At 39.1% G+C, this 14,156-nt stretch overlaps 1 protein-coding gene across 9 annotated transcripts in view; it reads right to left on the bottom strand.

Annotated features, from left to right (window-relative positions):
* NEO1 (neogenin 1) overlaps nt 1-14,156 on the bottom strand; it is a 256,385-nt gene that overhangs the window by 54,474 nt on the left and 187,755 nt on the right. For 6 of the 9 annotated variants that reach the window (XM_038010150.2, XM_008015978.3, XM_038010153.2 and 3 more), the window contains 2 exons: nt 11,450-11,669; nt 3,084-3,238 (listed from right to left, as the gene is read on the bottom strand). In XM_038010150.2, the coding sequence (XP_037866078.2) occupies nt 3,084-3,238; nt 11,450-11,669 (375 nt within the window). The remainder of the gene's footprint in view (nt 1-3,083; nt 3,239-11,449; nt 11,670-14,156) is intronic. The other 3 variants (XM_073012297.1, XM_008015976.3, XM_008015977.3) reach the window with 1 other exon arrangement.

Below are 14,156 nucleotides of genomic sequence, written 5' to 3'. Positions count from 1 at the left end.
CATGACAGGATGCACGTGACTGGAGGACTGGATCACTGGCTGACTGCTTAAGTGTCTAGCTGGCTCTGTCTCCTACAATGGCTCACATACCTACCCTTTTACTATATTCTTTTTGTCTGATTGACAGGTTCCAGTTCCAATTTATACACAAATCCTGTGTAGCTGTCTATGCCTACACTTTGGTAGACATCTATATTTGAAAACAATTTCTCTGGCACTAGTGTTTCTGTAATTCATTGGATTTAAAAACTGGGAAGGGAAAAAAAACTAACAAAATGTAAAACAAACTGGCTTTCCTGAATAACAGCACCATAGCTTAAGATTAATTTTGCTACCAAAGTGGAGAAATCTGAATATGGTTACTCTAACAGTTGTTTGCTTTAGTTATGAATCATGTTACTCACTTAGTTAAGGGCGCATTTTGTGCAGCCTGACAGGTGGGGTTTGCCACACTTCTGCTGCTATGGGAAACTTTCCTCTAACTTATTAAAGGAGAAGAAAAACAAAACAGTCCCTAAATTCTCTTGAAATCATTTTCAATATATTCATTGGCCAAGTGTAGGCAAATATGATCCTAAAAAAGGTGCTAATGAATTCTTTCATTTCAGCTGTACAGTGGCATAATAAATGGAAAACATGTTAAGTTGGTTTGTGAAACTAAATATGTAAGATATTTTCCAAGGGCTGGTTCCAACATTTATGCCTCCCCCACACAAGCTGAACACCTCCAGATGAAATGCAAATCTCTCTTCAGAAACTGCTTCTCTTTTGCCAAAACATGTTAGTCTCTTCTCCATCCCTAAAATACCCTCACCAGAACCTGTTGCCCCTTCTACCTATATTCTTATAACTATTTTCTTTTAGCCAAACTCCTTGAATAAATGGTTGTGCTTCCTACTTTCCTTAAGGTGATAACACATCACACTGTTGTCTATGGTACCAGACGATAAACTCCTTGTGGACAGAAGTCAAGTCTTACTCATCTTTACATCCTGACTGCCTAACACAGTGGCTGACACATGGTGGGCACTCTTCTTCACCCCTTTTCTTTCATCTCTAAATTTGACAATGACCCTCCCAGTGGCTCTCAACAATTTGACATATGAACTGAAATAATGAAAACTACAGATTCTTTCCAAGGGAAATGTGAGTATGTACAGACACAAAGATTTATTTTCATGTAGTTTCAGAAGGTTTACAGCCTCAGGATAGGACCCTTGCATTTCCTTCATTTTCATCATGACTTACCTTGCATGTGCACTGTTAGATTCTATTTCTGGGATTTGGGTCATGCAAATTCCTTCCCACAATATGCTTGCTCTAAGTCAAATGCCTCAAGGCCAGCCTCAGGTCTCATCTTTCCCTAGGATCCTGCCTTGACTTTTCTATCTTTTACAGTAAGTTTTCTCTATTCTGTATCCTAGTATCTCTCACGAATGATGCTTCTATATGAAAGCTGATGAAAGGTAACTGAGCTTGAAACCTAAGAGTACTCCTGCTCTTGTCTGAACATAGATAACTGTAAAATTCAACATCCTGCCTGTAATGAGAACACACTCTTCCCTTAAATCAACCCCCTGACTCTGTGATGGCCCTCTTGTTCTTGCCTGGGTTTGATTCCTATCTTCAATCTCTGTCACTGAGATGATGAAAGGTCTCCTATCTTGCCTGCTCCTTCTTTAAGGGAAGAAGACCTAGCTTGTTCATCCCTGCATCTCCAGTATCTTGCACATTACCTGGTATAGGGGATACTCAATAAGTATTTGACAGGTGAGTGATTTGCCATGGCATTAGAAAGTGAAGTTCTACAGCTTCTTGACTTATTCTACCCGTCAGGTAAAGTTCTTAAATTATTTCTATAGTTCCACTGGTAAAGTCATTTAATCTGTTTAGTTGCCTGGTCAGTAGCTCTACAAATGTATCTAAAATACTCTCTACTTAAAGTAAAATATTTTATTATTACTGGAGGTTTTTAATACAGAAAAACTAATGCTGTTAATAATAAAAGTAGACTGAAGAATACACTGAGGAAAAACAACTTGTGCTAAAAGAAGGCAAAAGTCTAGACAAAAACCTCAAGTAGGAAAAGCATTCATTAAGATTCGGCTGCTTGTAATTTTGGGCCTATAGTTTACAACCCACACGTAAGATATACAACACATTTATACTATAAATAAACCCGATTGACACTCAAGTCACAGAAAATCTTAGAAATGTAATTAGAAGTAACCCTATGTAGCACAAAAGACCACAGGTCCAAAATAAAGCCTCAAGGAGATTCTAAAGAGCATGGTATGCCTAAAGACAGACAATCCAGTTAAGATCAATCATTAAATACCTACTTCACGTGCAAGGCATGACATTAGACACTGTGGGAAATGTAAAGATGACAAAGGCTCCGTCTTTGCTACAAAGTCAGCAAGATAAGTTCATAATCATAACTGAAGGAAGAATGTAATAAATACTTTAGAACTGTGGAGATAACAATATTAGAGGAAAGATTCTAGAAGGCATCTGAGCTAAGTCTTAAAGGGTCAGTAAAATATGAACATGTAGAAAAGCATCAACAGAAGTATATTGTCTCATACTATTTGCTTCTTTTTTTTTTTTTTTTTTTTTTTTTTTTAAAGACGGAGTCTCACTCTGTCACCCAGGCTGGAGTGCAGTTTTGCGATCTCGGCTCACTGCAACCTCCGCCTCCTGGGCTCAGGTGATTCTCCTGCCTCAGCTATTTCCCCGAGTAGCTGGGATTACAGGCACTCACTACCATGCCCAGTTAATTTTTGTATTTTTAGTAGAAACGGGGTTTCACCATGTTGGCCAGGCTGGTCTAGAAAACCTGACCTCAGGGGATCCGCTTGCCTCGGCCTCCTAAAGTGCTTGGATTACAGGCATGAGCCACCATGCCCGACCCTATTTGCTGTTTTTGGATGTAAATTAATTTTGCCTCCAATAATTGATAAGGGCCCTGAAGGTAAGGAATTGTTATCTTCTGCTCCCCTATGGTGTGCGAGGCTAAACAAAGGTAGAACTTCAGAAGAGTCTACCTCTAGGGGGTGCTGACAGACAGGTGGAAGACTTACCCTCAGGTTGCGTTTCTACTCGCAGTGGAGCTGAACTCTCTCCGGAGCCATGCTTATTTTGAGCCATAACTCTAAAGATGTACACAGTCGCTGGCATTAGGTTTTGAATGGTTACCTGCATCTCTCCTGGGCGACTGGTATTCTCAACACGTTCCCTTTAGACAAAGAAGGATTTGCAGAGAAATAGCATCAATTAGGAATACTTCTAGAATGTACAGTGTCATTTTCCACTCTACATAAAAATCTATCAGTTTTAAGTCAAATTAGCTCTCAGACAATGAAGCTTCTGGGGGTAGGACAGTGCAAAGAAGATGGGGACTGGCAAAAGAGCAAGGGCATACGTATCTGACAAGTTGGTGATGTTCTTGCTGAAATGTTACTGATATTGCTGACCATAATCACAACTTCCTTTCAGAGAAGACACAGGGCTCTTCTCAATGCCATTTCAAATGGGGCAGCTAGTCATCAACTTTCTAGGCTTTAGAAATCACTGAGTTTTAGGGAAATTGATGGAAGGTGGATATTGATATGACCTAATGATATTTCACAGAAAATATCAAAGAATGCTGTGTATATTTTGGATAAGAGACTCTCAATAAAAAGAGTGCTGGAAGTTATCACTTTTTAAAATTGGAAATAAAAATGTTAAACATTTAAATAAATCCTAAGTGTAACCCAGTCTATAAAATAAGCTGATTATAATACTGATTTTTATAATTTATTCTTTAAAATTAACACTACTTCAATGATTTTGAAGCTGATACGAAATGATATGAAATGTCTGACAAATTTTATCACAAACAACTCAAATCCAGTGGTCTAGTATTAGATATCATGAGATGAAAACTTAAAACCAGTTATCTAGGTTCTTCACCAAAGGTGGCTTCCACATTCTGTCTTGGGGTCTGTGTGACCAACACAGGTCCACAAACATGCTCAGTCTACTGTACTCACTAGAATGAAAACCAGATTGTATAATCAAGAGTTTTCAACAAATAGTGTGAAGGAATTTGTTTTAGACAAACAGTTGGCTTTTAGGAACTATCATTCATGTGAGGAAAGAGCTATACCTGTCTTGAGAAAGTAATTAAAGAGCCTCAAACTACTCCATAGAAGAAATTATTCTAATTTATTGAATTAAAATTCTTACTTTAAAATACTGATAATTTGTCTTGAAATTGCAGATTAAAATTTGTTTAGGTCTACATGACCATATGCCAATTTGTCTGATTGTGAACATTTGCATTGCAGAGAAGTGCTTTTCAGTAATTTTCTATAGTTCTTTAAGTTACTTTATTTTAACTAAAAAATCCAACAATAGTACCCACATAATATTTACAGAGGACTTTTTTTCTCTATAATCAGCTAGGTCCCCGGAAAAGAATACTGTGGTAACAGAAATTACCTTTCAGAGATACTTGAATACCTAAAAATACTATTTTATCTTCAGCTAAATCTCTCAATCACAAGATTTACAAGGAAGGATCAACCGATTTCTTACAATTTAAGGTTTCTGACACTTGGTCTGATCACAGATGATCCCTGTCTTAAAGGGAAGTACAGCTGATGCTGAACAACACAGGTTTGAACTGTGCAGGTCCACTTACAAGCGGATATTTTTCAACAGAAGTTACACCGAGTATGCCTGCCTTTCCTGCCCTGCTTCCATTTCCTCCACCTCTTCCGCCTCTACTACTCCTGAGACAATAGGACTGACCCCTTTTCTTCTTCCTCCTCCTCTTCAGCCTACTCAACCTGAAAGTGAAGAACTTTAGGATGATCTACTTTCACTTAATGTACAATAAATATTTTCCCTTAAGATTTTTTGTTTGTTTGTTTTGAGAGAGGGTCTCACTCTGTCACCCAGGCTGGAGTGCTCTGGTGTGATCTCGGCTCACTGAAGCCTCCACCTCCTGGGTTCAAGGGATTCTCGTGCCCTGGCCTCCAGGATAGCTGGGACTATAGGTGCGCACCACCACACCCGGCTAAGTTTTGTATTTTTAGTAGAGACAAAGTTTTGCCATATTGGCTAAGCTGGTCTCAAACTCCTGGCCTCAGGTGATCCACCCGCCTCAGCCTCCCAAAGTGCTGGGACTACAAGCATGAACCACCGCACCTGGTCCCTTATGATTTTTTAAATAACATTTTTTTCCCTAGCTTACTTTACTGCAAGAATACAGTATATAATACATATAACATAAAAATATGTACTAATAGACTGTTGATGTTATTGGCAAGGCTTCCAGTCAACAGTAGGCTACTAGTAATTAAGTTCTGGGGAGTCAACCGTATTGTATTTTACACTAAACTAAAGGCTCTCTGAGAGAGTACAGATCAGGTCTCTTTTGTTAACCCTATACAGAAAAGTTGAAACAAGTTTTCTTCTAGAAAGACACAGGAGGGGGACTACTTTACTTTAAACTGAAGTAAAAGACTGTCTCATTCATGTTTGTGTACCATAGAAGCACCTGGCAGAATGGTCACACAGGGAAGCTGCATCACAAATATACACTGAATGAATATAGGAAAATCTGCCTTCTGATATGTAAATCTCGTGTAGTAATATCATATATATAATTTTTGTTTGTTTCTATGTGAAAGGGAAAAAAATGGGAGAAATAGGTGAAGTTTACTAATACCTAAATCAAATTTCTAAAGAAGTATTACCGTTAAAAAAAAAAAGTCAGTCATAGGTGATCTGACACCATTGGTCTGAGGTCCCAGAACCAAGTTAATATGCAGGAAAAAACCCTTGGTTTTGGGATAAGATTCAAGAAGCACTTGAAACAACAATTCTCATAAGTGTGTGGGGTTACAGTGGGACTCAGCTTAGAATGGGAAAGCTAAGAGTCAAAAGGGAAAGAAAAAGGTACACTTTATAGAAAGAAAGCATTGGGCTGGAAGTTAGGAGATGCAATTCTAGTTCTAGCAACGCTACTAGCTTACGAGGATCCTTCCTTCCTTCCTTCCTTCCTTCCTTCCTTCCTTCCTTCCTTCCTTCCTTCCTTCCTTCCTTCCTTCCCTCCCTCCCTCCCTCCCTCCCTCCTTCCCTTCCTCCCTCCCTCCTTCCTTCCTTCCTTCCTTCCTTTGAGTGGAGTCTCACTCTGTCACCCAGGCTGGAGTGCAGTGGCACAATCTCGGCTCATTGCAAAATTCTCCTGCCTTAGCCTCCCGAGTAGCTGGGACTTACAGGCACCCACCACCACGCCCGGCTAACTTTTTGTATTTTTAATAGAGACGGGGTTTCACCGTGTTGGTCAGGATGGTCTCGATCTCCTGACCTCATGATCCGCCCACCTCGGCCTCCCAAAGTGCTGGGATTACAGGTGTGAGCCAGGCGCCCAACCTGGTCCTCACTTTCTTTATGTATTAAATGAAAAAATGAGACAGGGTGGGCAAACTTTTTCTTTAAGGGCCCAGTAGTAAATATTTATAGGGCAAGAGGCAAAATGGAGGATATTATAGAGCTACCGATGTAATATTTCAAATGTAACTATTTAAAAATGTGAAAACTATTCTTAGCTCTGGGGCCATAAAAATAAATAACTGCTCCAATTTGGCACAGGGTCCATGGTTTGCTAACCCCTTGACTAGACTAACAGATCTCTAAGGCTTCAATCCATCTTTAAAGTGCTATAAATAGCAGGAATATCTTACTTTCCACTTCTCACTTAATGGTTAATATAGAAAAGTACTGCTTTTTTAAGAAAGATGAAATTTTCATAGCTGAAAAGGCAGAGAGGAAGGACCCTCTGAAATCTCTGGCAACTTAGGTACCCAAAAGAATTACAGCTCATGACCAAGATATATGGTGCCACCTGGTGGCTAAACTTTCAAATGCAGGAAGTGGGTGAATTTGTAAATACAGGTAGTGGCATACATTCTCACATTTAATTCTTACCACACATCTGGGAAGTAAATATATTACCCTTGTTTTTTAGATAAGAAAATTTAAGCTGATAAAGGTTAATAAGAAAGTTTTGTTTATATAACAATTAGCCAGGTTATAGTCTTATGACTTAAAAGAATTAACTTCTCCTTCATTGCCTCTATTGAGAAATCACAAAGTAATGAAGCAACAAAAAACTATTATGGTCTCCCAAATCTTCCTTTTAGATATTTCCCAAATTCGTCCTATCCACTTCAAGTCGCTGCTTTCACCTTCATCCAAGCCAACAACTAGCACTTATCCAGGCTAACATAATTACTACCCAGTTTTGTCTCCCTGACTCTATTGTTTCTCTCCTTTAATCTTGGGTAGTGTTCCCAAAGTACTGTTTAGTAAAATCACAGTGTACAACTTTCTTAACAGTCTAAAATGGTCTCATCTTATCTGATTATGTCCAAATTCTCACTGGCATTCCTGCATCTGGCTCCAGACGTCCACTTTATTCTAATCTCTTACTAATTTCTGCCAAAACCTTTGGGCCAGTTTGGCCAGCTTTCTTGCCTTTGCATCCTTCTCACAGCATACACACAGATGGCCTTACCGTGCACTTCCTCTTCCTTTACATACACTCGTCATGCCCACCTGCCTCTACCAATTCAACTTCTATATCTCTTCCAACTACAAATTCATTTACTAATCATTCCTGCTTACTCCAACCCATAATCTATCATAAAATTTAAACAGGTGAGTTTCATTAAAAACATTTAAATATAAAAGTACATATAGTTAAAAAAAAAAAAACAAGTCTCAGTTCTCTTTTGTCAAAACCTGTCCTGCCCTGAGAGCTGACTGTGGCACATATTGACACATATCTCACCAGACAGTCTCCATGCCAGGGTTTCTCACCCTTGGCACTACTGAGACATTGGGCAGGATAATTCTTTGTGGTGGGACTGTCCTCTGTGTGGCAGGATGTTCATTAGCATCCCTGGCCTCTACCCACTAGATGTCAGTAAGTACTTCCCTGATCCCAGTTATGACAACCAAAAAAAAAAAAAAAAAGCTGCCAGGCATTGCCAAATATCCCCTGACAGATGAAGGGACAAAACTGTCGCTGGTTGAGGATCACTGCTTTACACATTTACATAGACATCAAAATATACAGACAGGTCATTTAAAAAAACTGCTGCACCATACTTATGGGTATACATACAGTCATGTACCGCTTAACAACGGGGACATGTTCTGACAAATGCATCACGTGATTTTATCATGTGAACATCACAGAATGCACTTACGCAAACCTTGATGGTATAGCTCAGAGTATATCCCACACACCTAGGCTGTACAGGACAGCCTATTGCTCCCAGGCTACGAACCTGCACGTTACTGTACTGAATGTTACTGTATTGAACACTGTAGGCAATGGGAACACAATGGCAACTGTCTATGTGTCTAAACACAGAAAAGGTACAGTAAAAAGACAGTGGTATAATCTTATGGGATCACCATTGTATACGCAGTCTGTCTGACTGAAGCATTGTTATGTGATGCACGACTGTATATTATGTGACCATTCTTCTACCAGTGGATATTTACATAGTCTCCTTTAATAATCTTGCAAACAATGCTATAAATAAATGTGTTTGTATGAGGGTCCAATGCATACATATATCTGTATGTCTTACAGGACAGTTACCTAGAAGTGTGATGGAAGGCTATGTATATTTAAAATATGTTAAAATTCTGCCAAATCACCTTCCCTAGACTATTCTAATTTATACTGCCACCAATAACCTAGAGTGGTTTCCTCCTAGCTGTCAACTCATTGAACATTGGATATTATCAACTTAAAATTTTTGCTAGCTTTATAGATGAAAAATGATAACTTGGCCAGGCGCAGTGGCTCATGCCTGTAATTCCAGCACTTTGAGAGGCCGAGGTGGATCACCTGAGGTCAGGAGTCCAATACCAGCCTGGCCAATGTGGTGAAACCCCGTCTCTACTAAAAATACAAAAATTAGCTGGGCGTGGTGGCAGGCACCTGTAATCCCAGCTACTTGGGAGGCTAAGGCAGGAGAATTGCTGGAACCCGAGAAGGGGAGGCTGCAGTGTGCCAAGATCGTGCCACTGTACTCCAGCCTGGGTGACCCAGTGAAACTTTGTCTCAAACAAACAAAAAACCCTCATCATTTTGCTTCCAAGATTGCCTGTGACGGTGAAAACCTTTTTTTTTTTTTTTTTTTTTTTTTTAACTCTAATGGGCTTTCCAGTACTATGAATCATCTGCTTGTATTATCTGTCTCTTGGGATATCTTTTACTTATAATTTGTAGCTTTGTTACTGTTTCCTGTTACGGCTTCCCAATTTGCTGTCTCCCTTTAAAAGCCCTTTCCTGTTCTCCAAATGATAAAAATCATTTCTGTATTTTCTTCTGTTTATAGATTTTAAAAATATTTATCTCTTAATCCGTCTATAATTTAAGACAGAGATATAACTTTTATTTTTCCCACCAAATGGTTAATCAATCTCAACATGATTACTTGATTTATTATTTCTCCACTGATTGAAATTAATGTATTTACTTAATAAATATTTACTGAGTGTTACTAAATGCCAGTGTTACTAAATGTCCCAGGTGCTGGAGAACACTATTGGACAAGACAGACAGAATAAATAAGCTAATAAAAGAGAAAATTTCAGAGAGTAATAAGTGCTCTCAAAAAAAAAAAAAAAAACCCAAAATAAAAAGCAAAACAAAAAAATACCACACACATACCAAAAAATGGGTGATGTGACAGCAGTGGTGTTCCGGTGAATGTTTAACAACTGGCTCTGGTTTGTAGCATTTGTCACTGTAAATACTCCCACCGTGCCCAATTTCAAGCTGCCAAGTCATGTCATTAGGTTTGCAAAATTTCCCGAGCATTTACCAATTAGCTTGGGAACAAGCTGGCTCTGATACCCCACTGTGTGACAGTCACCAAGGGGCTAAGTTTGGGTTGGTATTCAGGGAAGGCCTGAGGAGATGTCATCTAAGGATGACAGATAAGCCAGATGTAATTAATGTGAGGAAAATGCATTTCTGGCAGAAGGCACAATAAGAGCAAAACACCTATTGTAGAAATAAAGTTTATTACACAGAATTACTAAATGGCTTCTTTCCTCTGTGACAGCTTATGAGATTTGCAATGAGATTTCAAAATCTATTGAAGATATTTTAATGGTGATATTGAAACTTGCTGTTCGGTGGGAATGTCTTACCTTTTTTATGTATACAACTATGTTTTCCTACCCTTGTAAAACTCAAAACATACAGTACAGCATTCAGGTAACTCCATCTATTGGTCTTCAATTATGTCACTCAGACTTCTTGAGAGTATTAAAGAAAGGGTCCTGCACTTGCTGAACTTGCCAGTCTGGTATTAACTAAAATATACATCAACTATAAGCATGCTAATGGAAATGTAAGCTTTAGTTGATGTGTTAGCGCTCCTACTAAAACAGATATCTTAGCTTTCTTATTCTGGTTGGAAGAGCACAGTGAAGGAATTTACTCAGCAATGTGTGAACAGTCAGCATGTGCCATGGTTCCTTCCAAAGAAAGGAAAGGTTGGGAAAACAGCACAAATACATGTAACATAATTGAATAACAGCTTAAGGTAGTAAAAGATCACATACTACCACAATCAAGTGCCAATATTAGGGATACAAACACACATACAAGGGAAACACTCTATGTGCTGAAAAGGTGGGGAAAGCTTTTTGAGAACTTAATGGGGCTTAACTTGGGCCAAGAAGGATTAACTGAATTTACCTTTAGCTTAGAAAGGGGCAAGGGGAAGTGACTGAAGAGAAAATACTGGAAAAAAAGGCTATCGTGATTAGACTGGTTTCACTAGAAAGTCAGCTACATTGGGAAAAAAGGAAAAGCAAGTTGGACATATAAAGTGAAGCCAGCCTGTGGCATAAAGCAGCCTGGACATTATGGATCTTCTCCTCTGAGCAATGTGAGCTCCTGAGGGGGTGGAAATGAAGAGGAATGTAATGAAAATGCTATTTTAGGTAAAGTCATCACTAACTACTCTTGCTTCATCAAGGAGAACCCCTGGAGCTCCGCAACTCACACCACATAAGGGTGTGGCAAATATTCATTTAAGATTACTTTAATAAATTAAGTCTACCTTAATCTCTAGAATTTATACTGACTAAATCTTATGAAAAAAGGGCAGTCCTAGTTACATTTAAATACTTCCACCTCAATAGCTGTATGTGTCCTCTCCCTAAGTCATCCCAGAAAAGGAGAGACTACCAGGACTTTAGTCTGTTTGGGAGATTATTTAATGACCTAAAATTAGGGAAGATACATCTCTGTGATCTTATTTTCTGGACTAAAAATTGGTACAGATACCAAGAGCCAGGGTGAGCGTGACAAGGCTGCCGTGACCAAACTGGCTGCAGACACACAGGCACTTACCTAGCAATCCCTTCCTTGGTGTAGAACACAGAGTAGGTAAGGTTGTCTCCATGAGGATCTGATGCAGGTGTCCGCCATGTCAATTTGATGAAGCGGGTAGAGACCAGGGAGGCCACGACATCCCGAGGAGCTGAAGGCAATGGTCCCGTTGTGGCTGGTGCTAGATGGTCAGTAGTGGCACTGGTCAGTGAAGTGGGAGGTAATGTTGGGATGGCAACATCTTGTCATGTGCAAACATTGGGGAATATGAAGGGCAAACCACGACGGTTTTAAAAAAGAGAACAGAAAAAACAAAAAACAAAAAAGAAATAAACAAAACCACGATGGGAAATAAAATAAAATGAATGAACATAAAAAAGGCCATTAAACTGAAGGCTAACATGCAGGCCAGGGTAACTACTGAAAACTAATGGGCACTATTCAAAACACATCACTGGAGGGCAAGCAGACTTTCTGGCCACTATAATGGTTATGGGCAAGGGACAAGGAGGGTGACAGCTGAGAATAAAACATCTCACAGAGGGCACAGCAGTGCCCATGTAATTTTCTTAATCCTGAATGCAGCATGCAACATCTGTCAAATTTTACATAAAAGTCTCACAAATGACTTCACTATTTTCTTCTACTTTAACATATGGAATAGTATGGATGACCCTAGCTGCACTCAGAGGCCCATGGCTATCGTGACTTCACTGCAGAGCTCTTTTGCAGGAGAATTGAGGGCCACATCTTCAACTTTAGTCTAATATTAAACCCTGCACCTCTGTATTTGGTAATCCTGTGGGAAAAGGTTGATAAACTTCTTCATTATACTTTGCTGTTTTGTCAATTCATTTAGCTATGACAGTATAAAATCCTGAACCAAAAATTCCAAAGCAAAAAAAATGCAAGTCAGGTAGCTAATCTGTTTATTAAACTCTTCACTGCGATGTATACTGAAACGGCTTGCAGACTTCAGGGACTGGATCGGAGAAAGGAAGCAGTGGCAAGCCAAAGCTGCTAGTCAAAAGCCACTTTTGTATAGAGGTAGCCATGGGTAATTTTATGACTTCCAAGGCAGCCCATTCTACTCATGGACAGTCCTGATGGTAGAAATGTATTCCTAATATTGAACCTAAAATCTCTTTTACTTTGGAGTCAGAGAGTACAAGTTTAATCTCACAGTTTTTAACTCAAAGAGTTCATCAGAATCATGTTCGAACCGTAAAAGGGAAATTAGTAGGAGAGACGTAGAGAGTAAAACATGAAAACTGTGAACCTAGTTTTGAATGAAGTGGTGGAGCAATAACCTCCTGGAAATGTTTGTGAACTGTGAGAGTGTAATGTGATGCAGTCTAAATAAATATGCCACATAAAATAAATTATCTATCTCAGGGAATTGGCAAAGGAGGACCAACCTAAAATCTCTAGATAGGTGGAGAGGGAGAAGAGTAATCCAATAGCTACCACTTATTGAATACCTTATATATGGCACTCTGGCTGTCTATACAGATCATTCAATCCTTACAGCAGCTCTATAAAATAGGTACAATCATTATCTCTAACTTATATGTAGAGACTGACACTGCTAAATCACTGGCCCTAGGTCACAGAGAATGAGTGGTGGAGTGGTATTAATAAAATCAACTTTGGTTTTCAGTTTAAAAGACCTCTGGATATAGTCAAGCAGAGTCTGAAAACTTGACTTCCAGTTCTCGTGCAAATCACACAAGAGAGCCTTGTTCTCTCTCCCTTTTTTCTCCTCCCTTGGTAGTGCTTTTAAGAGTGCAGATTGCCATAAGAATGTTAAGATTATGCAGTTTCAGCCCTGACGTTAAGTACACGCTTCACTAAATCAAGTGTCAATACTACAAAACATTAACTCTGAATGGTTGCTGAGGCCTTGTAGTACTGTACACATCAACAGATGCACTGTCTTAGAGGAAATAAATACCTCTCATTCACAGCTTTCAGAGTTTTTCTTTATATATTTTGTCAGTTTACTTACACAATAACCCTATGAGGTAGGCTGGAAATGATAGGATTAGATGCTGAGATAAAGGTTAGGAAGGAGTCAAAGACTTCCAAGTTACTAGCTTAGAAGACTGCGGAGCTGGAGGTATCATTACTAGAGAAAGGAAATGTTAAGAGACAACAGACTGAGGGGGAGATGATGAATAATTTGGTTTTGAACATGTTTTGTTTAACAATTCAACACCTATGAAATGAGATGCAAATGAAAATATGGATCTCTGATTATTGTAAAATTAAGTCATTAAAAACCCTTATTGGGAAATGATTCAAAAAGTAGCCTGAACAGTCTTGCTTTGCTGCCTCATTTGTGTGTTCATCTAGAAACACACTAAACTGCCTCCAATTCTGACCCAACTTATCAAACTTAATTCTTCTCAACTATCTACTGGCTAGAGGAGAGAGTTTCCTGGGTGAGAGGCAGCAGAGCATACTGAAAAGAGCCCAGGATTTCGAGTACAAAGACCTATGTTCAAAACTTGACTCTTCTAAATGCGAGGTTGGGCAAGTCACTCTGATGTCAGTTTCCTTACCTGTAAATTAGGAATAATAATGCTCCCTACCTAAACCCCAAGCTGATATGACCCAGACAAATAGCAAACAAGAAAAGTGCCCGTGGAAGCTCTGCATACATGTTACTTACTATGACTAGCTTGAATGAGTAACAACATAAGGATTTCAGTAGGAAAGCAGCTGG

This window comes from Chlorocebus sabaeus, chromosome 26 (genome assembly GCF_047675955.1).
Source record: "Chlorocebus sabaeus isolate Y175 chromosome 26, mChlSab1.0.hap1, whole genome shotgun sequence".
In the NCBI taxonomy this organism is placed as follows: Eukaryota; Metazoa; Chordata; class Mammalia; order Primates; family Cercopithecidae; genus Chlorocebus; species Chlorocebus sabaeus.
The sequence above is the reverse complement of the archived record's forward strand: the minus strand, read 5'-3'. Positions and strand labels throughout refer to the sequence as shown.